The sequence below is a fragment of the Crinia signifera genome, chromosome 4 (assembly GCF_055691185.1).
Source record: "Crinia signifera chromosome 4, ASM5569118v1, whole genome shotgun sequence".
NCBI lineage: Eukaryota > Metazoa > Chordata > Amphibia > Anura > Myobatrachidae > Crinia > Crinia signifera.
In genome coordinates this window covers 263,131,745-263,158,802 of record NC_139220.1, presented here as the reverse complement: position 1 = coordinate 263,158,802, position 27,058 = coordinate 263,131,745, and the positions used below count along the sequence as shown (strand labels likewise).

The 27,058-nt window shown below is 43.4% G+C and overlaps 1 protein-coding gene across 3 annotated transcripts in view; it reads right to left on the bottom strand.

Moving 5' to 3' along the window:
- Window positions 1–1,706: 1,706 nt before the first annotated feature.
- LOC146075337 (prolactin-releasing peptide receptor-like) overlaps window positions 1,707–27,058 on the bottom strand; it is a 138,095-nt gene continuing 112,743 nt past the window's right edge. For 2 of the 3 annotated variants that reach the window (XM_083184472.1, XM_083184473.1), the window contains exon 3: window positions 4,441–6,280. In XM_083184472.1, coding sequence (XP_083040598.1) covers window positions 5,605–6,280 — 676 coding nt within the window. In that variant the 3' untranslated portion in view covers window positions 4,441–5,604. Of the gene's footprint in view, window positions 3,066–4,440; window positions 6,281–27,058 lie in introns of those variants that run through there. The other variant, XR_014473558.1, reaches the window with a different exon arrangement.

Below are 27,058 nucleotides of genomic sequence, written 5' to 3'. Positions count from 1 at the left end.
CCCTTATAGCAATATCACCACCACACTACATTAATATTATTATATTTTATTTTTAAAGCACGACAAAATGTGTGCAGCAACATACAAGAAACATCCATAATAACATATTATAAGAACAATACAGTACAATATAAAATTTACATTTCTATAAACATACAGCAAAAAAAGCAGACTAGGTAGGACACAGACATGTGGTAAGGGTAGAAATACACTCACACTAGCCCGGCACTGCAGCAATATTAACACCTAAAGCAACCCTGCACTACAGAGATACCACTACTTTTACCCTTGAGTTGGGTATGAATTCCTAGCACTTACAATCCACAGTCAGCATGCAGACAGCAGCATCCTAATGACCAAAATCCCAGCAGATCTCAGTGACCGTACCCTTATCTCTAACCCTGATCCTAACCCTCCCATCCTGCAGTCTAACCATTCCACTCTGCAGTCTAAATGGGCATACACACCGGGTGATTTCAGACCCATTTCTAAGCGATCTGACTAGACTTGCGTTGTGTGTATGTCCTCCAGCAATGGTGATGTGTGGTCCCACGCATCACCATTACCCGCAGGGAAAGACCATGCTTGCACTGTCTTACCTGTTGAGATTGCAGGGTAAGCATAGGTAAAACCACACTGAGTGCAGATTGCTCAGCCCACATTGTGCGTACACCACATGCGTGCTGCGATGCGAGCTGAGCGATCTTGTTTAAGCACCTCGCTCAGCACCTCGATCTTGTTTAAGCACCCGCCTCCCATCATCTCATGTGTACAGAGTCTAACCCTATTCATCTTCGATCTGAAGCCTAACCTTAACCATAGCACTTACCACTAGGATCTGATGCCTTATGTGCATGGGAGATTTTATATTTTTAATGGCACTTTTTTCTATTCATAAGCTTATAATACGATTTGTGTATATGACACTGGCATGTCCCTTGCAAACAGCTTCCTACAGTTGCAACTCACATAGGCAGGTACGAGCAATGAAATACAGCATTTCCAGTGGACTTACAATATCACAGTTGCAAGATGTAATACTTGCTAGGGATAGATACTACATCAGAGGAACCAATCACTTGCAGCACTGCAAGGAGAATAGGAGAACAATTACTGCATATGCTGGCTCCATGGTCAGACCATGACAGCACCTGCTAGCCCTGTGTATTCTACCCACTACCATAGGGTAGTCATTTCATTCTGGGCAGGATGTTTTAATCTAGAAATGCTGCCAAACCCCCCCAAAAAAGAAGATATTTTGGAGCTTTACCACAATACATATGGTTCCTCCATATATATAGTAAAATGATGTGCAACAGACATCGTAGATATCCACTGTGGACTGCCAGCCAGTGGCGTAGCTATGTTTTGGGTGCCCCCCCGCCGTTAGGGGGGGCGCCCCCCCCGTCGCCGCCCCGCCGAGCACCCCTACCCCGCTGCCCCGCCGCCCATGCAACCCCCCCCTCAATCCCCCACAGCCTTACCTATTGCGCTGGTCCCGGCGGCTCCGTTCTTCTGCTGAGGACCACCACAAAATGGCCGCCCCCATACAGCAGATAGTTTCAGAGAACTGTGTGCTATATGGGGGCGGCCATTTTGTGGTGGTCCTCAGCAGAAGAACGGAGCCGCCGGGACCAGCGCGATAGGAAAGTCTGCGGGGGATTGAGGGGGGGTTTAACTATAGCACCGCAGCCCCCGGCGCCCCCACATGCACAGCGCCCCCCCCCCCGCGGTGGCGGGGGCTGCGGTGCTATAGTTACGCCCCTGCTGCCAGCACAAAAAGCACCTTAGAATTCTATGAGACTGCAATGTGCACAAAGGCAGTAAGCTCCGGACTATCCAGGGCTTCTGCCTGATATGCAACACTATCTATAGATGGCCTATTGAAGTCAAGCCTGCTTCATTAATAAGGCTTAAATCACCCCATGTATATGCCCTTTTAGAGTTTGTGTGTGTGTGTGTATGTGTACATACTGTACACGAGAAGATTTTGTGTATACCCAGTAATTAACTAATACATTGATGGTTTAACTAGGAACAGGGAAAGGAAGGCTGAATATTCAACAATAATATGACAATCATGCGTTATACTGTCATGGACAATTAAAGGTGTATATGCTAAGAATATATGTAGAGGGCTCATTTTTCTAAATATGAAAATATAATATGTTATAATGTACAGTGAGAAACATCTTTTATTGTCATGGAAAATAAATAACGGAAAAGCAGTGTAAATAACTGGATAGATGTCCAGGGAAACCAGGCAACATCAGAATGTTCATATAAAAATAAGTACATGATCAGCTTGATAGTTGTATTGAATAGTCAATATTATAGAGATAGCATGAGACGTTATACTGATCAGATGGACAAAACATTTTCAATTTAAAAGGGCTAGATTTATCACAACATGTAGAGAGATAACATACAGATCAATCAGCTTTTTATTGTCACTTTTCAAACACAGACTGTAAAATGACAGAAGCTGACCAGCTGGTGCTTTATCTCTCTCCAAGATTTTATAAATCTAGTCATAAGAAACAGTTTGGATTGGTCATCTCCGCAGGCAGGTGCTGGAACGTGGTCAATAGCTATGTGTTTAAGTGAGTCAGCAGGGTTCTTTGCTTTTGCTAAATGATCAGCAACCAGTTGATACCTCATTCCCATGGTGATGATCTTTTTCATGACTTACCAATGTAGGACCAATATATTGTTACAGGGACATAGAAGTACAGATAAGAGCTCAGACAGTTTAGATAGAACTTGGTGTTAAAAGGGCATTCAATGTGATTGGTAAGTGTAGTCCCAGTAAATTCCTTAAGAGATGCACCAATAGAGATTTGATGTTACGTTGTCCTCGTTTATAACTCAACAATGGTCTGAAGTTCTGGCGAGCCAGGAGGAAAATGTATCTGTGGTTAATAGTGGCCACAGTTGTTTCACTGATAATCCAAATTCTGATGATTTGCGATCATATAAGGCGATAATAGGAAATCTGCTACATTCTGCATTTCTGTTTAATGTTCCAAGTACAGTAGTAAAGACTCATATGGCATCCTGATGGCCTTAGAAACATAGAAACATAGAAACATAGAATTTGACGGCAGATAAGAACCACTTGGCCCATCTAGTCTGCCCCTTTTTTAAACATGTTACCTCAAACCATATTTGATCCTTATTTTTTTGTAAGGATATCAATATGCCTATCCCAAGCATGTTTAAATTGTACTACTGTATTTGCCTCTACCACCTCTGATGGGAGGCTATTCCACTTATCTACTACTCTTTCTGTGAAGTAATTCTTCTTCAAATTTCCCCTGAACCTTCCTCCCTCTAGTTTCAGTGCATGTCCTCGTGTTCTGTTGCTCCTCTTTCTGTGAAGAATGTCTCCCACCTGTACCTTGTTAAAACCCTTGATATATTTGAAAGTTTCTATCATGTCCCCCCTTTCCCTTCTCTGCTCTAAAGTATACATATTAAGATCTTTTAGTCTTTCCTGGTACGTTTTGTGATGTAGGCCATGCACCATTTTAGTTGCCCTTCTTTGTACAGTCTCTAATGTATTTATATCCTTCTGGAGATATGGCCTCCAGAACTGAACACAATACTCTAGGTGAGGTCGTACCAATGACCTATACAGTGGCATTATTACTTCTTTCTTTCTACTGCTGATACCTCTCCCTATGCAACCAAGCATCTGACTTGCTTTCTTCATTGCTTTGTTACATTGCCTAACTGCCTTTAAGTCCCCTGAAATAGTGACACCTAGATCCCTCTCTTCCTCAGTAGTTTCCATTATAGTGCCATTTATACTATATTTAGTCTTTGGATTTTTGCAACCCAAGTGCATGATTTTGCATTTTTTGGCATTAAACTGTAGTTGCCATGCTCTTGACCATTCCTCTAATCTACCTAGATCATCAATCATTTGTTTTACCCCTCCTGGTGTGTCTACCCTGTTGCATACCTTTGTGTCATCTGCAAAAAGGCACATTTTACCCTCAATTCCATTTGCAATATCACCAATAAAGATATTAAAAAGCACTGGTCCAAGTACAGATCCCTGGGGTACTCCACTTGTAATCTTTCCCTCCTTTGACTGTACTCCGTTTACTACAACTCTCTGTTTTCTGTCCTGCAACCATGCTCTTATCCATTCAACTATCTTAGAATCCAATCCCAAGCTTTCAAGTTTATTTAACAGTCTGCGATGTGGGACAGTGTCAAAAGCCTTACTAAAGTCTAGATAAGCTACATCTACAACCCCACCTTGATCTATTACTTTAGTCACCCAGTCAAAAAAGTCAATAAGATTTGTTTGACATGATCTTCCCCCAGTAAACCCATGCTGTTTTGGATCCTGTAAATTGCTGGTTTTGAGATATTCTACAACTCTTTCTTTTAAGAGTGTTTCCATCAATTTCCCTACTACTGATGTAAGGCTCACTGGTCGATAGTTGCTTACCTCTTCTTTGCTTCCACTTTTGTGCAGTGGGACTACATTCGCTGTTTTCCAGTCCTCTGGGATTACTCCAGTAGCTAGTGACTGGTTGAATAATTCTGTTATTGGTTTTACCAGCTCCCCTTTGAGCTCTTTAAGTATCCTTGGATGTATCCCATCTGGCCCCATTGATTGCCTTCAAAAGTTAGTTGTTGATAAAGGGTCTACTATAGACTCAATCAATATTTTGTTGCCCTATTTAGTAGATATCTTCGGTCACTTGGGTGTAGTCAGAGGTAACGCATAGTACTCTCATGAACGGTGACTTTAGAAGGCTTTCTTTCAGCCATTGTGGGTGGAAGCTTGATGGCAGCAGTATGCTAATCACATCTGTTTCCTCAACATAGATGTATGTACAAATGGCATTGAATTTAATGGCAACTGTCACACCTAAAAAAAGAATCTTGGTATAGCCGTGTTTCATGGTTAGTTTCACCAAGTAGTAGATGAATTGTTAGTAGACACTGTATTCCCCAATATAGTTTTGGGGCCTGTCCTGATTACAGTAGGAATATATCCTCTATATACCTCTAATCATATGGGATAAGGGTCTTCAATTTGTTGGTGAGTAGATGGAGACAATGAAAAAAATGCAAAAATATATTTACATATGCCGGGGCCAACACTGCACCCATTGCAGTACCCATCTACTGCTGGTAGCATTCCCCCTTCACGGGTCCCCACTTTTCCAATATTGAAGTTTAATTTGAGTGGTGAATGAGAAGGAGGCTCACACAAAACAGCAAGTGGTGCAGTGATTGTGCAGAATGCTCATGCACATAGGGTAGGGGGGTAGATGGGGTGTGGGAACTATAGATTTGGGGGGCCCTTTCTTTCAGCAGCGCTGCACACATCACCACAATAGGGTCTGGCTGCGAATATTTATTTATTTACAGTTTCTTTAATAGCGCAGCACATTCCATTGCGCTTTACAAGTATTGATTGTAAGTGACAAGCAGGATGCAATCTGCATGCTAGTTCTCCAAATTGCTGATCCCTGACAGAGAGATGAGCCAACAGGTTAGCGATAGGACTTTTTTTTTTTAAATCCATATATAACACATTGAAGCCTCCAAAGGCTTAAGGCTAATCTGCCCCTGGAATCATACCATTGGCCCATCTGGCATTTGCCAGAAGTACCAGATAGCTAATCCAGCCCTACTTACTGCCACGCAGTTGTTAGTGGGAATGATTTTACGTTTAAAGGTGAACATTTTCTTTAGCTCACTGCGGAATCGGTCATGGAGCCAAGCATACAGGAACGGGTTGCAGCACGAGGAGCTCATTGCAAACCAGTGACAGAGCAGCTGGATAAAAAGGAAATAATGCTTGTTGATAAGGTTGATGTCAATGTCCCGTATGATGTTAAAGACGTGAATGGGAAGCCAGCAGATCCCAAAGGCTGTCACCACCAGCACAATGAGTCTGAAAATTTTCCTTTTCCTCAATCGGTCAAACTCCGCCTGGCTCTCTGTGGGGTGACCTGGGACCACTCTATTCTTCAGCTTAACAGTAATGCAAAAATAGGACAGTGATACCGCAGACAAGGGAAGGATATAGGTAATGATCAGGGTGCAGTAGGCATAGGCTAGCCTTTCTGTTTTATCAAACCAGAATTCCTCACAGATGGCGAACCCTTGCTGTTGGAACTCTATATGGTAAGTGTGAGCAATAGCTGGACCAACCAAAGCAAAGGACAGTAGCCAGATGCCCACCAGGATGTAGATGCAAGTGGTAACGGTCATTCTTTTCTTCAAAGGGTGCACTGTTGCATGGTACCTAGGGAGACACAGAACACAGGACACATAATTAGGCTTGTTATGGCTGCAGCTATATTACAATTAAATTAGATTTGAAATGTCTCCTGACACATTAATTTAGCTTCTGATAGAGTAGGCCGTTCAGTTATGCCTCAGGCTGTGCCATTTTCATTATTATATGTCTGCGGAATGCCAATGCTGTTTGCAGATTGTGTTATGTCTAATTAATGTGTTGCACTAATGACTCCCTGGATGAGGAAAGTTTTGCCGTGTGGATTAGATTTTTTAAAATACTGCTGAGAATAAAGGGTTCCAGACACATTTAGACTTCCCCGAACTTAAATACATGTGGATGTAAGCTTTCACAAAAAGGAAGTGGTGGTCCTGAGGGTGGGCAGGGTTTCGGGCTGAACCCAGGTGGACCCCACAGTGCTGACTCCTGCTCAGTAACAGGAGCTGCGTGTGGCATTGTAACATTAAGTGCAGCAACTGGTTCCTGTGTCAGTGCCAGCAATGCTGATTCACTGGACCCAGAGGCTTCAGACCCTAGCAATGATGAAATAGGGGGTTCGGGTTTTGAGGCCACGCCCCCAACTTGTGAAGTCATGCCTCTTTACTGCTGCACCAGGTGTCAAAACAGGCAAGGATGCTGCTACAAGTAGGGTCTTCCCTATCCTACTGCACAGTATGTATAATTCATGTCTATATAGCGCATTTGCCCCTGCAATATCAATTGCCAGAAACATTTAGATGTAGTTATTGCTTCACAAGGGGGTCACACCGATACGGAACGCATATTTTTGGCACTCACAGATATGTGATAATAAATAAATGAACTCACTAAATAAATGAACATTTCTAATTTTTCTGTTATCATTTCTTTTTTTTAGTTCCGTTTATTTGATTTAGTAATTGCATGACAATCTGAGGTAATTTTTGGCCAAATTATTGCAGAAATATAAAAAAATTCTTAAGGGTTTGCAAACTTTTTACTTGTGTGTATTCCTGTATTGGTTATATTTTATTTATTAACAGTTTCTTATATAGCGCAGCATATTCCCAGTGGCGTAGTTACGTTTTGGGCGCCCCCCCTCGCCGCCGCCCCGCCAAGCACCCCTACCCCCTGCCCTGCTGCCTCGCCGCCTATGCAAACCCCCCCCCCCACAGCCTTACCTATCGCGCTGGTCCCGGCGGCTCCGTTCTTCTGCTGAGGACCACCACAAAATGGCCACCCCCATACAGCAGACAGTTTCAGAGAACTGTGTGCTATATGGGGGCGGCCATTTTGTGGTGGTCCTCAGCAGAAGAACGGAGCCGCCGGGACCAGCGCGATAGGTAAGTCTGCGGGGGATGGGGGGGGGGGGGGTTAACTATAGCACCGCAGCCCCCGGCGCCCCCACATGCACAGCGCCCCCCCCCCGCGGTGGCGGGGGCTGCGGTGCTATAGTTACGCCGCTGCATATTCCGTTGCGTTGACAGTCAAAAGGTAGGAGGCCCTGCTCGCAAGCTTACAATCTATAGGACTTATATTGTACTCATATCCTGCTATCTGGCGCTGTGAAATCTGTGGCACCTTAAAAACTAACTATGATAATATAAACACAATATTAAACACAATATTAAACCTAATGTCATAAAAATACAATAACACATATACAGTAACAATACAGCAAAGAACATTAATAAGAGTTATTTCATTTCCAGAGGCAGTTTTTACCTATGGGCTGCAGGATTGCAGCCCTCCTACCCCCAGGTAAAATCAGCCACTGTGTGAAGCCAGATGCAGGCTGTGAGACTGTACTGGCTTCACTGTGACTGGCAGTGACTTTGTATTGGAAGTTTGACCTGCCAGTCACCCACCCAAGGCAGTCCCATTGGGAGGTGTTTTCTCCCTTTGGGATGCCTTTATGTGCCACTATGGCTGCGGCCTATCGAATCCAGGGTCTGCACAGGTGCCGTACCAAGGCGAATACTGCGCATGCACCGGTGCCTGTCATCAGAAGTGTACAGGCCCCGGGACCGTATTTTAGCTTCTACGGGCTGCTGCTAAAGCAGTGCCAATGAAGCTACTGCGCATGCGCCGGCCCTGCAACTGTGGCGGGAGGCAGGACCAGTGTGGACTGGCAGCGGTGGCAGGGACCAGCGGCGGTGGAGGGGTGGGGCATCGCGTCCAGCGGCAGCCCCCACCTCCAACAAGGTAAGAGTGAACCCCCTTGTTTGCATGTCTTTATCTGTGTAGTGGTGGCATTTACACTACAGGTGTTGATCAGTTCGCATACCCTGGGTAGCGCTATCTTTAAAGAAATACTTCATTTTTCACTACAAGGTAAGAGCCGCCACTGGTTATATGTGTAAAATAACATTCCATGCTACAACCATGCTGACATCAGCAACCTATTCCTGATGGCGGAGTACTGTCTGCTTCATGGCTACACATATAGACAGAGCCCTACTAGTAACCAAATATGTGTGTTCCATGTCACGGTTCCCAGCATCATAAATTACCTTATCAACACCTAAAACATACAAGTAAAGTGCTTAGAAACAGTTTATAAGTGCTTAGAAGTGTTTCTCTGAACTATTCTAATATGTTGACAACATAATCCTATATAAAATATGGCTAACACTGGTCCTCACCTATATGAGTGTTGTGTACACCGGCGGCCACTTGAGGAGCCCAACAGAACAAGTCAAGTGTTGCTCCCTTCAGGCACGCACAGCCAACGGTGCTGACATTACTGTTATGTTATTTCCTCATTTTCATGGGCTAGTATCTAATAGGCTATAAAAACAAAATACATTGTATTCAGAGTAGCGAAGAAATTAGGGGCCAGCTCTATTGAAGGACAATTGATTTCTTAACACAGTTCAAAATAAAAGCTAAAAGGACATGGTATAGTGATGTGGTCCTCTCCTCCATGTAAAATAATAATATTTTAGGTAATAGCCACGGGGGAGGGAAAAAGAGTTCAGAGGTAGAGACAGTGAGAACTGATGCAGTGAGGAAGGATCATCCTTAACCCTAAGGTATGTGATTACACTCTCGAGTCACCTGTCCATGTTTCACACTAATCTATGGAATTATCTTTTTCTCTTTGGTGGATCACTAACAGTTATTTTGGTGAGATGCCCCATTATGTAATTATATCCAGAAAAAGTTATTTTAAATTTTCCTATTGGCCTCTAATTGGTCACCAGAGGCTATGTAGATGACATGGTCTCCTGCCTGATAAAATAATTTATATTAGCATAAATGTAAATTTGGAAGCACTACCTGTGGAATACTGAAAGTCTTATGGGCCAATCATTTACGATGTGAAATCTTTGGTTAACCACACACGGTTTTGTACACTGGCTTGTCTCAGCCACTACTTCATGGAGCTTTTAGGCACAAAAATGAATAGGGCATTTTTTTTTATAGAAGCGTACCCCATGTTTTGTTAATAAGAGCATTACCCTTTCACATTTCAAGCTTACACATGCAGGGAAATGTTGTCTTTTACAAGCTCCCACTAGGTAAATAAACCCCTCTTACACAAACTGGCATACATGGAGGAAGATGTGTGGCAACCTGAACCACGAGGACTACCACAGCATTTTGCAGCACCAACAACACCCTCTGGTTTACACCTAGTTGGTCAAAGGTTCCTCTTACAGAAACATACTGACACAATGCATACTGTACCTCCAGGTTAGGTCAGAACTACCAATAGGTAAAAGAACAACATATAGGCTTTAACCCCTTCAGGTCAAACATCTAGTCAGGCTCAACAGCCCTAGCGTTAGAAGCAGATCCAATGGTGAGCCACTTTAAAATAAGAACATTACATCTTTCAACATTCAATGTAAACCATTTTTGAATAATAAAAAAAAAATACAATTAATTTAAACATTGTTTGAATTTTTTTTTTTTATTGCAAACGGTTAAATCATTGAATGGCCAGCACAGTCTTCAGACTCATAACCCATAGCACTGGTTTGGGATGAACTGCACAGAAAGGAGAAAGCAAAGCAACCTACAAGTACAGTGCCAAATTATCAGCAGCGCAGATCATGAAGCTACCCGGTATCCGGTCATTGGGTTGACAGTGTCTAGGTTGGCAGTCAAAAGGTCAACCACTATTGGTTGACCTCATGTATGTTGATTTTTTTCATGTGTGGACCTTCTATCTACCTTCTATTGGTTGAATACTGGTCCACCTTTTGTCTGCCCTCCTAGACATTGTTGACTTAATAATCCATAGCGCAGCCACCCAGGGGGCCCCCACACTGCAGCAAATGCCCCAATCCATCACACTCTGCACCCACAAATGCTGCAGAGTCAGGTGAACTCTTGGTGTCTGTCACCTACTTGAGCAAGGAAGCAACAGCAGCATCATTCGCTGGCATCGCCCACACAATGCACACGGGAAGAGGAATGCCAGTCAATTAGCTATTATCTGTAAACACAGCCTGTAACATGGCAGTTGCATTGGTTAGTAAGTTCTATTTCTCTCTCCAAACTTTGATACATAGCCCCCAATATCTTAAACAATACTGTGTGAAACATGGCAGCGATGTCAGCTCACAAATAATCTTCCGGCAGAGTAGAGTTGCTCTTACTGTGTACATTAAGGCTAATTCAATAGAACTGGAACCAAAGGGCAAGGAGCAGTTGTTATAAGTTAATAACACTTTGCTTTATTGTCAATACACGCGGCAACACAATTATCTTTGGACACAGCCACAGGATTCATTGTACTGAAAACACGTTCAGAGTGTGACTAATTGTCACTTCAGTAGGACGCGCCACAAGTGAGGCTGCCGGCCTCAGGCATCATACTGTGCCCTGTTCTCCAACTGCACCCACTGCGGGCGGCAATGTTTTGGAACACAGACATGCTTTTTGGATAGTGCCACCAATTTACTGGAAAAGTTTCTTGTCTAATAGAGAAGTAAGGAATATAAAATAAGCAAGCTGTGTTATATTGTACTTACTGTACATGTCTTTGTATTCTGGGGCATAATACTAATAATAATGAGAAATACAGTATGACGAGAGGAAGGCTGAATTGTACTCATTTTGGGTCTCCTTTGCTGACTACAACACATAAATAACCCATCAAAACAGGGTGTCTATAAATAGTTTGTTGTAATTTGTTAGATGGTTGATCCATTGAATGAATGATAATGAGGGACATCAGGCAAACCTAAAGCAAGGGTCCCACTCTACGGACCATACAGTGTGGCTGTAATATATCTCTCTCCTATCTCCCCAGTGACTGTTGTCACATACATCCCCAGAGCACTTTAGTATAGCCAAAGTGGCTGCTGTCACATACATCCCCAGGGGAGCACTCTACTATCTCCCCAGTGTCTGCTGTCATATACAGCCCCAGTAGGAGCACTCTACTATCTCCACAGTGACTTCTGTCATATACAGCCCCAGTAGGAGCACTCTGCTATCTCCACAGTGACAGCTGTCACATACTTTCCCAGGGGAGCACTCTACTATCTCCACAGTGACTGCTGTCAGATACAGCCCCAGTAGGAGCACTCTACTATCTCGACAGTGACTTCTGTCATATACAGCCCCAGTAGGAGCACTCTACTATCTCCACAGTGACAGCTGTCACATACATCCCCAGGCGAGCACTCTACTATCTCCCCAGTGACTGCTGTCAGATACAGCCCCAGTAGGAGCACTCTACTATCTCGACAGTGACTTCTGTCATATACAGCCCAAGTAGGAGCACTGTACTATCTCCACAGTGACTGCTGTCACAAACATCCCCAGGGGAGCACTCTACTATCTCCCCAGTGACTTCTGTCACATACAGCCCCAGTAGGAGCACTGTACTATCTCCACAGTGACTGTTGTCACATACATCCCCAGGGGAGCACTCTACTATCTCCACAGTGACTGCTGTCACATACACCCCCAGGGGAGCACTCTAGTATCTCCACAGTGACTACTGTCACATACATCCCCAGTAGGAGCACTTTACTATCTCCACAGTGACTGCTGTCACATACATCCCCAGGGGAGCACTCTACTATCTCCACAGTGACTGCTGTCACATACATCCCCAGGGGAGCACTCTACTATCTCCACAGTGACTGCTGTCACATACATCCCCAGGGGAGCACTCTACTATCTCCACTGTGACTGCTGTCACATACATCCCCAGGGAAGCACTCTACTATCTCCCCAGTGACTGCTGTCACATACAGCCCCAGTAGGAGCACTCTACTATCTCCACAGTGACAGCTGTCACATACATCCCCAGGAGGAGCACTCTACTATCTCCACAGTGACTACTGTCACATACATCCCCAGGGGAGCACTCTGCTATCTCCACAGTGACTGCTGTCACATACATCCCCAGTAGGAGCACTCTACTATCTCCACAGTGACTGCTGTCACATACATCCCCAGTAGGAGCACTCTACTATCTCCACTGTGACTTCTGTCACATATATCCCCAGTAGGAGCAACCCCAGTTTACAGCCAACCTTGCAATATTTATTGAGAAGCTGCATTCAATTTATAACTGAGTTGGATATTCTTTAAAGACAATTGAGTAAATATTAAGACATTTTTTGGGCACATATACAATTTTTTTCATATTTTGTGCATTTAGCACATGTTTCTCTAACAATAAAACACTAAACTTGGAGGTGGGATTATTTGCTAGGGGGCACCAACAAAAATCTTGCCTAGGGCATCAAATTGGCTAGGGCTGGCTCTGCATGAACCCCCCCCCCACCACCCCAACTGCACCCAGGACACTGCAGAGAACCTCACTGCATCCAGTTTCCCAAAACAAAGTTTTTTTTTTGGTTTCAACAGTAATTTTTTTGACCAATTTGGTTGAAAGACATTTCCATTGAACCCAATGTCCTGGACGAAAGATGTTGACAAAAGATATTGTCAACAAACAAACGATGAATGATGATGCGCATACCCGCCAGTTGTTCATCAAGATTGTTCGTCAACTGTGCATGCAGCTCAATTTGAATATCTTTCAAAAAGAGCCTATAAACTGTAGCTAGATCTTTCTTCTTTTGTCTGTTGTCAATATCTTTCGTCAACATCTTTAGTCCAGGACACTGGGTTCAATGGAAATGTCTTTCCACCAAATTGGTCAAAAAAATTGTACAGTGTGTATGCACCCTAGGTGAGCAAGTAGAATATGACAGCAAGTACCAATCTTCCCAGATCTTCCTACTGTAATGTGGAAAGTATTGCACCCCTGGAAACAATGCTAATTTGATCCACATAGCTAGGTGAGTTTCCCTAATGTCCAATAAAAAGTTGGAAATCATGACAACTCAACAGTACATTTACACTACAAGTTTTCCGTTTTGCACAGTCGCAAATGGGTCTTAGAACCTCTCATGTCATGCATTGCATTCATTATATGATGATTTCGAATTCATCTGACAAGTTAAGCTGAGGATCTGCGTTTTAATTGCCTCTGGCATGTGAATATTCTATCCAGTTCACTGTGAACACTTCACACCAAGCTCAAGGGTGAACATCAAATGATTGAGTAGAATTCCTGAGTGAGCCAGGATGAGACAAGACAGAGGTTAACGAGACGATCCAAATCTTATTGACCTTACTCTGTCAGAGGGCCATTACTAACTCATTAATTTATGGCGACTGTAGCCAATTCAACCTACTGTATTTGAAAAATGTCACGTCTGCACTTTTGTCAATCTACTTTTGATATCAAGACTTCTAAAGGGACAAAACAAAATAACTGCCTGGTCAAATCAAACACTTCTGAGGAAAAAAAAAAAAACCCTGACAATTCCATTACCTGCTATGACAGGATTATTCTCAATTAATGTGCACCTGTGACATTTTTACATCTATCCATACAATACTGTGACAAGGGTAACCACAAATTAGTAACTCTCCATTCTTTTCTTGTGTTATTCATTGTCATTAGTTTTCACTTTTCAAAATAAATAGATTTGTTTTTGAAGCCAACATTGTTCCGTCACTATTCGTTTTTAAAGTATTTTGATATTATGCTCGCTACTTATTAAGTAAAAATGTAAACTACATTTTGGGGTTCTTTCTCTCTCTCTCTCTCTCTCTCTCTCTCTCTCTCTCTCTCTCTCTCTCTCTCTCTCCTCTCTCTTCTCCAGCACTCCTTCCCTCTTTTCTTCTCACTCTGAGCCTGATTGAGACCAGATTGAGCAGCTGCTAAAATGATCAGGTAAATGCCGCCCCACAAGAGTGAAATCCTGCCCTGCGAATGAATGTGCTCGCTGTGTGAATAAATGACGAATATTTCCAAAACCATTCGTAAGACATTTACCATCAAATGATTTCATCACTGATAGCAGGCTCTGGACTTACTCGATGGTTGTGATGAAATCAGGGTATCGATAATTGTCCGCTGTGCAAATTCACACAGCAGCGATCTTTCTCATTCCCATACTGTATCTCCCTGCTCCCTCCTCTGTCTATTTACATTTCTTCTTTTGACACTCTTCCCCCCTTTCTACCACATAACTCTCTCTCTCTTTCTCTCTCTTGCTTTTCACCCATCTATTGACTCTTTTTTTCCTCTCTTGCTCTCCTGCCACCTCCGTGTGTCCCTGTTAATTTCTACCCCACCACCCTGATTATTGTTCCACCTGAAACCAGCTGTTACGTGTGATGATTCATCACTGATGAAGCATTCCTTCCTGTCAGGGACCCCAGGAGGTATCCCTGATGTTTACATTCTGTTTATGGCAAGTAGATTCACCTTGATTTTATCACACTATCATCAGTACTGTGATTGTACAAATTCCACAAGAAATGGCACAAAATAAAAGAAAGGGGTGTACACTACACACGGAGGGATTTTTGCTAGTGAGCGACTTTAACTAAGCGATTTTGACTAATCGATTTGACTACATACAACAGCGCTTTTGACTAATGGATTTGACTAAATGCACCAGCGATTTTGACTAAGCGATTTTGTCTATGGGCGAATTTGACTATAATAGAATTAACAATACTTGGTTGGTATTCATTGCAGATTGCCTAGTGAATATCTCCCTCAGCAGTGAATAGCAGCGATTTTGACTAGACAGCCAGCGATCTAGTCAAAATATTCTTGCCTGGCAACTCTTTTTTACTAGGCGAGATTATTGGGCGGTTTGTCTAACCTTGACAGAGATCTTTACTAACCTTCTAAGAAATTTTGACTATGTAGTCAAAATCGCTTAGAAGGATCGCTCCGTGTGTACACCCCTGAAGACTCTTTTTCTGGGGCACTCTTGAATAAATCTGTATCTAACTTTCATTACATAAATCAAGATTAAAATTGGTATATTGGGTGATACTGCATATTTAAAATTTGTGGAATCAATACACGGTGTGTTCTAATACACAGTCACACTGAGAAACAGCTTTTTATGAATATACTCAAGTCCTAGTGCTGGGATTACATATTAGATGGGTATATTTCTCTAATGAACGGAAGACTCCTAAGCAAACACTGCAGAAATGTGTCAATTAATGCACTTTTGTACTAATATTATTATACCAATATTGTATGTCTGCTAAGGTTTGCTTCTGTATTTATGTTGCCCTGAAAACCAATGGTGAAGGAACGACGCAGCAGTCTTTCGATACCTACTGTAGTAACAAACAGGTAGACTTCCTTTTATGCAATTTGCAAAGGTTGAAAAGTATGATGCAACTTAATAATCAGTTAGCATTCCAAAACACTTTCCCTCTTACAGGTGTTTTTGAATGCCAACTAATTATTAATATACAATATTAGTATAATAGTGCGTTAATTGACACATTTCTGCAGTGTTTGCTTAGGAGTCCTCCGTTCATTAGAGGAATAGAACCATCTAATATGTAATCCCAGCACTAGGAATAGAGTATATTTATAAAAAGCTCTCTCACTGTGACTGGATATTAGAACACAAAATTTACTAAGGGAAATTCATAAAAAATAGTTTTTAAAATACGGGGGACCCCTAGACATTTTGTCCCCCTATATTTTGGGAACCAGGACCGTCCCTTGGGCCTGGTGCTGGTTGTAAAAAATAAGGGGAACCCTATGTCAATTGTTCAATGATTTTTTACAACCAGGACCGGCTCTTTGAGTCTGGGGCTTGTTACGGCCGTGGGGGGGGGGGGACGGACGGACGGACGGGGGGGGGGGGGGGGGGGGGGACGGAGGGGGACGGACCCCACGATGTTTTTTTAAAATGATTTATTTATTCTTTTTTTTTTCTTTTTTTTTTTTTTACACGCTCAAGCCGATACAAATTCGTATTTAAAAATATTTATCTCAAAATATATCCCCACCCGACCTCTCCGCTTTGCACAAAATCTGCGTCTCTCATCCACACTCGTTACTTGCTCCCACTTACACTTGCAGGATTTTTGCCAGACATCACTCACCCTATGGAATGCCCTTCCACGTACACTAAGATTCTCCTCTAGCCTCCAAACTTTCAAGCATTCCCTGAAAACTCACCTCTTCAGGCAAGCTTATCATATTCAGGACCCCCACACAACCTCCAGAAGCATTTATATCTAATTGCATCCCATCAGGACTGTCTTGTAATCTGATGGGACTGCCATGCCATGGAATTCTATCCTTATGTATCCCTCCTATTATCCCTATAGATTGTAAGCTTGCGAGCAGGGCCCTCCTACCTTCATGTCAGTTTGTCATCTACCCAGTTTGTTTAATCACTGTTATTTTGAATTGTAAAGCGCAATGGAATATGCTGTGCTATATAAGAAACTGTAAATAAATAAATAATAAATAAATAAATACAAATTCGTATCGGTTAAAATACGAATGGATACGCCATCGGAAAATAAGAATCAGTCAAATATGACTGATTAGTACATTTTCCTCCGGAATATGAATTTGCAAATGGCTAAAACAGCCGTATGCATTTGTATCCATTCGTATTAAGAATACGAATACGATTTTTCATTTTCGTATTCTTAGTAAATTTCCCCCAATGTATCAATTTTAATCTTGATTTATTTAATAAAAGTAACATTTCATCTATACACATTTAGATGTATTCAAGAGTGCCCCAGAAAAAGAGTCTTCTTTTCAGAGACGGAGCTAGAAAGTGGTGGGACCAGGTGCAAAAATATGCTTTGGGCCCCTCTCAAGCCAAGTTTAAAAAATGCTTCACAGGAAAAGGTGACAGGGAGAGGCAGTGGGTGCCAGCAGAGGTAGAGGGTGACATGGAGGTAGAGGGTGACAGGGAGGCAGTGAGTGACAGTTGGCAGGATGTACTAAAGGTAACAAATGGTGTCATCACACATGATGTCCCTGTAATGCCCCTTATACATGATGCCACACACTGTAGTGGTCATTACACCTGATGTCACACACCGTAATGTCCATTACACATAATGCCACACACCATAATGCTCATTACATCTGATGTCGCACACCATAATGTCAATTACACATTATGCCACACAACATAATGCCCCTTACACATGATGCCGCACACAGCCATGCCCATTACACATGATGCCACACACCATAGTACCCATTACACATGATGGCGCACACAGAAATGCCCATTAGATGATGCTGCACACCGCAATGCCCTTTACATATGATGCCACACATTATGCTATATATATATATATATATATATTAGAGATGAGCGGGTCCGGATCCCCGAGATCTGACAGATCCGAATATCGGGGATCCGGGCCAGATCCGAGCCGGCTCGGGTGTTCCCGCCTGAATTCCGGACCAATAACGAGGCCGAACGTCATCATCGCGCTGTCGGATTCTCGCGGGAGCGGGATCTTATAAAAGACGCACGCGCGCCCGCCATCTTCACTCCAATCTTGGAGAGGGAAGAGGGTGGTTGGGAAGCTCCATGTGCTCCGTGCTGTGCTCTGTGCCATGTGCTCCGTGACCTGACCTGTGCCCTCACTGCCCTGTGCTGTGCTCCGTGCCATGTGCTCCGTGCTGTGCTCCGTGACCTGCCCTCACTGCCCTGTGCTGTGCTCCGTGCCATGTGCTCCGTGCTGTGCTGTGCCCTGTGTTGTAGACTTGTGGCCTGAGCCCTGTAGTGTGATTTAACTAACTAGGTGCTGCAGTGCTCACACGCAGGGGCTGCAGTGTCCACTGTCCAGGGGCTGTCCTGTGGCCCGTGCCCTGATGTGATTTATTTAGCCCTAAGCCCTGTGTTGTGATTTATTTTATTTAGCCCTGAACCCTGTGTTTTTTTTTGTGATTTAACTAACTTAGTGCTGCAGTGCTCACACACAGGGGCTGCAGTGCTGCTGAGTAGTACACTGTGTACAGGGGCAGCATTAATACAAGGGGCTGTGTCCAGTGTGACGGCCTATATCTTATCCATTGTCCAGTGTCACAAGTCACTCACGACATATATCCTGTGTCCTGTCCTGTGTGACGACTGACGACATATCCTGTGTCCAGTGTGACGACATATATCCTGTGTCGTGCTGCAGTGCTCACACGCAGGGGCTGCAGTGCTGCTGAGTAGTACACTGTGTACAGGGGCAGCATTAATACAAGGGGCTGTGTCCAGTGTGACGGCCTATATCTTATCCAGTGTCACAAGTCACTCACGACATATATCCTGTGTCCTGTCCTGTGTGACGACTGACGACATATCCTGTGTCCAGTGTGACGACATATATCCTGTGTCCAGTGTGAAGACATATATCCTGTGTCGTGCTGCAGTGCTCACACGCAGGGGCTGCAGTGTCCACTGTCCAGGGGCTGTCCTGTGGCCCGTGCCCTGATGTGATTTATTTAGCCCTAAGCCCTGTGTTTAGCCCTGAACCCTTTGTTTTTTTTGTGATTTAACTAACTAACTCAGTGCTGCAGTGCTCACACACAGGGGCTGCAGTGCTGCTGAGTAGAACACTGTGTACAGGGGCAGCATTAATACAAGGGGCTGTGTCCAGTGTGACGGCCTATATCTTATCCATTGTCCAGTGTCACAAGTCACTCACGACATATATCCTGTGTCCTGTCCTGTGTGACGACTGACGACATATCCTGTGTCCAGTGTGATGACATATATCCTGTGTCCACTGTGACGACATATATCCATTGTCCAGTGTGACGACATATATCCTGTGTCCAGTGTGACGACATATATCCTGTGTCCAGCGTGACATATATCCATTGTCCAGTGTGACGACATATATCCAGTGTCCAGTGTGACGACATATATCCAGTGTCCAGTGTGACGACATATATCCTGTGTCCAGTGTGACGACATATATCCTGTGTCCAGTGTGACGACATATATCCAGTGTCCAGTGTGACGACATATATCCTGTGTCCAGTGTGACGACATATATCCTGTGTCCAGTGTGACGACATATATCCTGTGTCCAGCGTGACATATATCCATTGTCCAGTGTGACGACATATATCCTGTGTCCAGTGTGACGACATATATCCAGTGTCCAGTGTGACGACATATATCCTGTGTCCAGTGTGACGACATATATCCTGTGTCCAGTGTGACGACATATATCCTGTGTCCAGTGTGACGACATATATCCTGTGTCCAGTGTGACGACATATATCCTGTGTCCAGCGTGACATATATCCATTGTCCAGTGTGACGACATATATCCAGTGTCCAGTGTGACGACATATATCCTGTGTCCAGTGTGACGACATATATCCTGTGTCGTGCTGCAGTGCTCACACGCAGGTGCTGCAGTGCTGCTGAGTAGTACACTGTGTACAGGGGCAGCATTAATACAAGGGGCTGTGTCCAGTGTGACGGCCTATATCTTATCCAGTGTCACAAGTCACTCACGACATATATCCTGTGTCCTGTCCTGTGTGACGACTGACGACATATCCTGTGTCCAGTGTGACGACATATATCCTGTGTCCACTGTGACGACATATATCCATTGACCAGTGTGACGACATATATCCTGTGTCCAGTGTGACGACATATATCCTGTGTCCAGTGTGACGACATATATCCTGTGTCCAGTGTGACGACATATATCCTGTGTCCAGCGTGACATATATCCATTGTCCAGTGTGACGACATATATCCTGTGTCCAGTGTGACGACATATATCCAGTGTCCAGTGTGACGACATATATCCTGTGTCCAGTGTGAAGGGTAAGGTAAGGGAAAACACACCTAGCCAGCCAGCTCAAATAAATTAACCTTAGCGGTGAATTGGGTGACAGATGTAGCAGACTAATTGACCCTACTACATAGATAGCGGTCTATAAGGGTAGACCTATATAGGGATCTCCTAACCTGGGGTCCTAGAGAGGTGGAGGCCACCAATTACCCCACCCCTGCCACCAATTACCCCACCCCCCTCCACCCATTAGGTGATGGATGAGGAGGCAACTGGTAATGCTCCCAGCGTTCAGAAACCATGTGACTTCACGCCAGATAGGGGTCTTGTTAGATATTAAACTGATATAATCAGATACTACCTTGCAGACTAAATAAGTGCTGCACGAAACGCCCACTGCTCCTTGGCTGAACATGAGGAAGAGTGCTCAATCAAGCCAAACAGGGGTTTTGGTACTTGATTGGATCTTCTACCAGAGGAGCGCAGCTACTAGTATAGCTTTGAACGAAGATCGGTCCTTCTCTATTGGGGAAGAATAGATGTCATCAGTGACATCCAGAGTATATCCTCCTTTTGGGATAGTATGGATGGATTGATAAATGTTTGGGAAGAAGTAGTCCCAACAGCTGCTGATGGTCAGTGTACTAGACCAAGTGCGTGCCTTCGGGAGGAACACATGTAATGTGGTGAAGTGGTGAGGGAGGAAATGGAAAACGTACGCCTAGCCTGTCTGATCAAGTTTGATAAGGAGGTATCTTCACAAACCACGTGACCTCACGCCAGATAGGGGTCTTGTTAGATATTAAACTAATCAAATGTTCTCTTCTCTTGCTAATGGTGTGGAGGTTCTAAAAGAGGAGTGCAGCTACAAGGGGGGGGGGGTTATTAAACTGCCACAATGTCTGCCCCTGTAGTGCTGCTCTGCTTCCGACATGTGCCAGGTTGGAAGTGTAAGGTCCACATGTATGTGATGCCCACTGCTGTCGCCTAGCTTAGTCATCCAGCTACATCGGGATAACCTTATGGCCCTACTACAGTAAATGAAAACGATTTTGTGAGCTGTGAAGTGATCAAAATTGTCTAGAAATGAGTGGAAACTAATGTTATTGAGCTTAATAACACTTTAGGGGCAAAAACAGGCCTGAAAACTATTATTTTAGCAATTTTTAGCATTTTTCCAAATAAATCCAGATCCAAAACCAAAACCAAAACCCGCAAGGGTGGTTTTGCCAAAACCAATCCAGATCCAAAACACGAAGGTAGATCCAGATCCAAAACCAAAACCAAAACCCGAAAAAGTGGCCGCCGCACATCTCTAATATATATATATATATATATATATGGTGGTGGCTGGCCGGCACTCCAGGGCTGTCGGGCAAGAATGCTTGGTGCCTTCCGTAAGCACACTCACTGCAGCAGTGAGTGGGGTATATGGATGGTTGGATGCGGCGGCACTCTCAGGCTTCACAAGAATAGACGACAAGTGTCAACTTTGTTCTTTCAACGTTTCAGTGCCCGTGCACTTTTATCAAGAAATGACTTTTTCTTGATAAAAGTGCACGGGCACTGAAACGTTGAAAGAACAAAGTTGACACTTGTCGTCTATTCTTGTGAAGCCTGAGAGTGCCGCCGCATCCAACCATCTATATATATATATATATATATATATATAGAGAGAGAGAGAGAGAGATTTGGATGGCGGCGGCACTCACGGATCACGAAATAAACAGTCAGCAGACCAGGTCTGCTGACTGTTTATTTCGTGATCCGTGAGTGCCGCCGCCATCCAAATCTCTGCAAATACGCACCTGAGAGACAGGTGTACCTCGGCGGGCACCCCCTTCCCATCTGCACACAGTTGGAGTGCCGCACCTATGCAATTAGATATATATATATATAATGCTCCTAGTAATGCCCTCTAAGCAATGCCCCCACAAGTGTCACTTAATGTACATTTTGCTTTGAGGACCAATCCTGCTTTCACTGCTCCGCCAGTGGTGCCATTTCGAGGTTTTTTTAGACTCGGGAGCAACACCAACTCATTACTTGACCCATGGAGTGGACTAATAATAAGTTCTAGTTAGTTCAAGGCTACTTAGGCCACACCTAGGTCAAGTCCATCTTGAACTAACCCATCTGTGGCCCATCTGTGGAGAGACAACCTTGTTTGGAATCCTACTCCAACATATTCCATGATCCAAGGGAGGAAATAGAGAAAAAGTAACTCTCTACATCTAGGGCAAGTCCATCTTGAACGGGCCCATCTGTGGAGTAATAATTATATAGAAATATTTTCTGGATGGACACCAATATTTATCTTGCCTTTGGGCAATTGGAACAAACTTACACCACTGCAGTGATGGATTAAGGTAGTCCAGACATATACACATAAGTACATAGGGTCTGATTCTGGTTCACTTGCAAATTCTCTCTCTAATGGACAAAAACATGTGCACTGCAGGTGGGGCAGATGTAACATGTGTAGAGAGATTTAGATTTGGGTGAGCTATTTTGTTTCTGTGCAGAGTAAATACTGGCTGCTTTATTTTTACACTGCACTATAGATTTCACTTTGAAGTAAAACCCCACCCAAATCTAATTCTCTCTGCACAAGTTACATCTGCCCCACCTGCAGTGCACATGGTTTTGTCCATTTGAGAAGGAATTTGCCAGTGCGGGTGAATGAGAATAAGAGCCATGAGGTACATGATCCGGGAAAGTGATTGGTAATTCATCCTTGTGTAACTCTGTTCCTGTACACATACATTCCAGATAAAAGTTGGTGGCCCAGTCTGTGCATGGCAAATAAGGAGTCTTGCCAAATACTGGGGTCTATGTCAGGAAGCACAACAGTTCATATCTGCAGGGCAGTTTTAAGCAGTAGCCCATGGCTAAAAATATCAGACCACATACAATAATCACCCACATTGTCCCTTGTATTAAGATAATACCTGTCACCAGGGTCATTGCTGGATACTTTGGACTCTTTAAAATGTTGATATTGGAAACCAGCTGTAAAGTCCCACTTAGGACACAAGGGGCCAGATGTACAGTATCAAGCTTCAAAAAGTGATAAATTGGAGAGTGATAAACAGCCAGCCGATCAGCTCCTACCTGCCATGTTACAGGCTGGGTTTTTAAAATGACAGGTAGGTACTAATTGGCTGGCTGTTTCCAATTTTTCACTTTTTAAAGCTTGATACTGTACATCTGTCCCTGGTCGATATCCTAAGTACTCTGGAAACAGAGCTTGCTATTGAAACACTCAGATTAAAACGTTCCTGTGTGAGTGCTTCAGATTCTTCTACTATTTATGGCATTGTTTACACTATTTGGCATAGTCCAGATACTGTATGATCCAAACATTTGTTCCCTTATCTTCCCCTTCTCACCCATCCATCTTCAAGTGACTCCTATCTGTAAATGAAGCAAATCTTTTCTCTCTTTGTGGCAGATGCACTAAGCTTCAAAAGTGATAAAATGGAGAGTGATAAACAATCAACCAATCAGCTTATGGCTGACATTATTCAAACACAGTCTGAGACATGGAAGTTAGGTTGGTTGATTATCACTCTACATTTTATCTCTTTTAAAGCGTAGTGCATCTGGCCCAGTCTCTCTTCTTTTTTGTCCCCACTTTGTCCTCTCTTTTCCATTGCCTGCTGGCATCTTGCTCACTGCTTTAACCTTATCTACCAGGGTCTTCTCCTCTGCCTTCAAACATGTTCTGAGCATTCCTGGTGTCAAGAAACCATTTCTAGCAAGTGACACAGACCCCATCTTCTCTTAAAACGCCCCCATGTTCACTCAAATGCCAGAACTAGGGATGGCTATTATTGCCATTACCATCGATGGTTGCCATCAATGGCAATAGTGCAACTGTCCATCGATACTGGCATACTATGCAATGGATGACCATCAATGTTTTTATCTACCGATGGTCATCTATTTTCTTTGACTGATTGGCCTGTGGGCCAAACAAAGCATATGGGCGGGGCTCCACAGGTGTCAGGGGCGGAGAAATCCTGGCCCCTTGGGGGAAAAAACCCTATTCGTTCATGTTTGACGTTGATGGAGGAGGGAAACCATCTGTTTCTCCTCTATCCATGGCAAAACTATTCTACGTCCACCACAAACCATTGATGATTTCGAATTTGTCGATGGCCATCCCTAGCCAGAACCATATAGCTGTGTAGATGTCTATTGAGTACAACTAACATTGAAAAAACAGGAATGAAATGAGTGGTAGAGAGATATAATTTTATTACTAGCAGATAGAAATAAAATGTAAAATTCTAATACTAAAATATTGTCATCTTTCTAGCAGTGATTCAATGTACTCTATATCCAAATGTTATGATTCATATAATAATCATTATATTCATAATTGTCCTTATTATCTTTTGCATATGTTATGCACCAGAGGGTATGCTTCACTGTACATAATAGTAAATCACACAACAGTGCATACATAAACAAATCATAGATACAACAACATATCTTTACATATATAAATTACTACAGTGCTCAGATTTCATATCAATATTATTTATTTAATGCTGAGATTGCTGAGAAAACAACAGTGATATTGAAGTGGAGCAGGACTGGCTGTTCTAAGCAAATCAATAGTCTGCAAAACTCAGAGCGGTTAATGTTCCAGACACGACAACAAGACAAATAGCACCTAGCTAATTAAAATAGAGGTGTTATTTAATAAAAACATACAAATGTGCACGCATACCTTGTTACCGATAGCAACCAGTCTGCATTGATTGATCTGGTGCAAGAAATACTGGCCAGTCACGCACAGCAATTCAGGAGCTCAGCCAAAAAGCCAAGCAACAGGGTAAATTATATAGGGCCAGATGCACTAAGCTTCAAAAGGGATCAAATGGAGAGTGATAAACAACCAACCAATCAGCTCCTGTCTGACATTTTTCAAACACAGTCTGTGACATGGCAGGTAGGAGCTAATTGGCTGCCTGTTTATCATTCTTCCCGTAGTCAGATATGTGAGCAACTAGATCACCTCCCATACCACTGGGTTCCGGCAGTGTCATTGTAAGATAGAAAACAGACCAGTGTCTGGTAAAATGGCCAGCATTAATTGGAAGTTGGTGTGAATGATGGGTTATTTTGCAGTTATGACACATTTTGAGGCTTATTTGTCACAATGCACATTTGTTATGCGGGTATGATAGGAATATTTTTTTGTGTAAATTAGCAAAGTAAAAATATTTTCACCTAAAGGTAATTATAGTCTCTTGCTAGGTGCATGCGTCACATGAGTTTCCCCCTCCATAAAAAGGTGAGAATTAGTTGCCATCTGGAGATGGTGTTATCCTATCTGTCTGTGGCTGCTGCTGGAATTAAAGGGCCGTAGCACACATCGGAGATTTGTGTTGTCCCACAATAGTATATTTGGTGGATACTTAAAACTTGCAGGAGAACTCCCCTCCCCCTTCCGCACCCAGCACATCCCTCCCGCCCATTCGGAAATTTTGTTTTGCAGAAATGGCTCTTTTATATATAGTAACTCTCAGATGTACATTATTTTCGGTCTGCATCTTGCATGGCCTTGTAGTTGGCCTTAAAACGCCTATTACGATGCAAATGGTTTCAACATGTACAGATGAGGGAGGACCTTGTTAAGGAGGGCCATGCTGCAGCCACTCCTCCCCCCGTTACTCCACACCTGCCTGCATCGACAAGTGTGTATGCCAGCTGTTTCCAAGCTGTGTGCTGCGGCACCCTAGGGTGCCTCGGGAGACTTGCAAGGTGCCATGGATAGGTGGGCCACGACTAATTCAAATGATTTATGATGAATATAATAGTCAAACTGTGGACAAACAGAAGTGAATCCTGTGCATTACCATTTAACTTACACAAAGGATGACCTATTAACACAATTTTGTTCATTTACATTTTGATTTTATTAATGAGAAACTTTTGCCCTAGGGGTGCCGTGAAGAAAATTCTGATACTCCAGCGTGACCGAATTAAAAAAAAATTGGGAACCACTGATGTATGCACTTGCCAATGGCAGAAACCACCGCCGATATCGGCACTGGCTGATACGGCTAGTGTGTATGGGGCTGTAGTGTCAGAATTATGCAAATTTGCCACAGTGCATACATATATATATATATATATATATATATATATATATATATATATATATAGACTCCTTGTTTGCGCGTTTGCGGCGGCACTCAGGGACTTGGAAACGCTGGTAACTTAATTGAACATTTTATTTCAACGTTTTGGGGATCTTGCCCCCTTCGTCAGGATGGGGGCAAGATCCCCGAAATGTTGAAATAAAATGTTCACTTAAGCTACCAGCGTTTCCAAGTCCCTGAGTGCCGCCGCAAACAAGGAGTCTATACAGTGGGGACCGTCCCACCACAGGAAGGCACCTGGGCAAGACACCCCTGTTACAGGGGCAACAGAGTGCCGGGAGTAAGGTTGGATATATATATATATATATATATATATATATATATATATATATACACATCCTGACATCCTGACTCTGGAGCTGTGTGGATGCCTACTGATGTCTTGTCTTGAGATAGGCCACCCGGTGGCCGAAACGTAGACTACATGCTGTACACAGTGGTAAAGTACCCTTGTTAAAGCAAGTCATTTTGAGACTGTGGTGAGTGCCCTAATTGGAGTATTATACCCTACACTGCTATA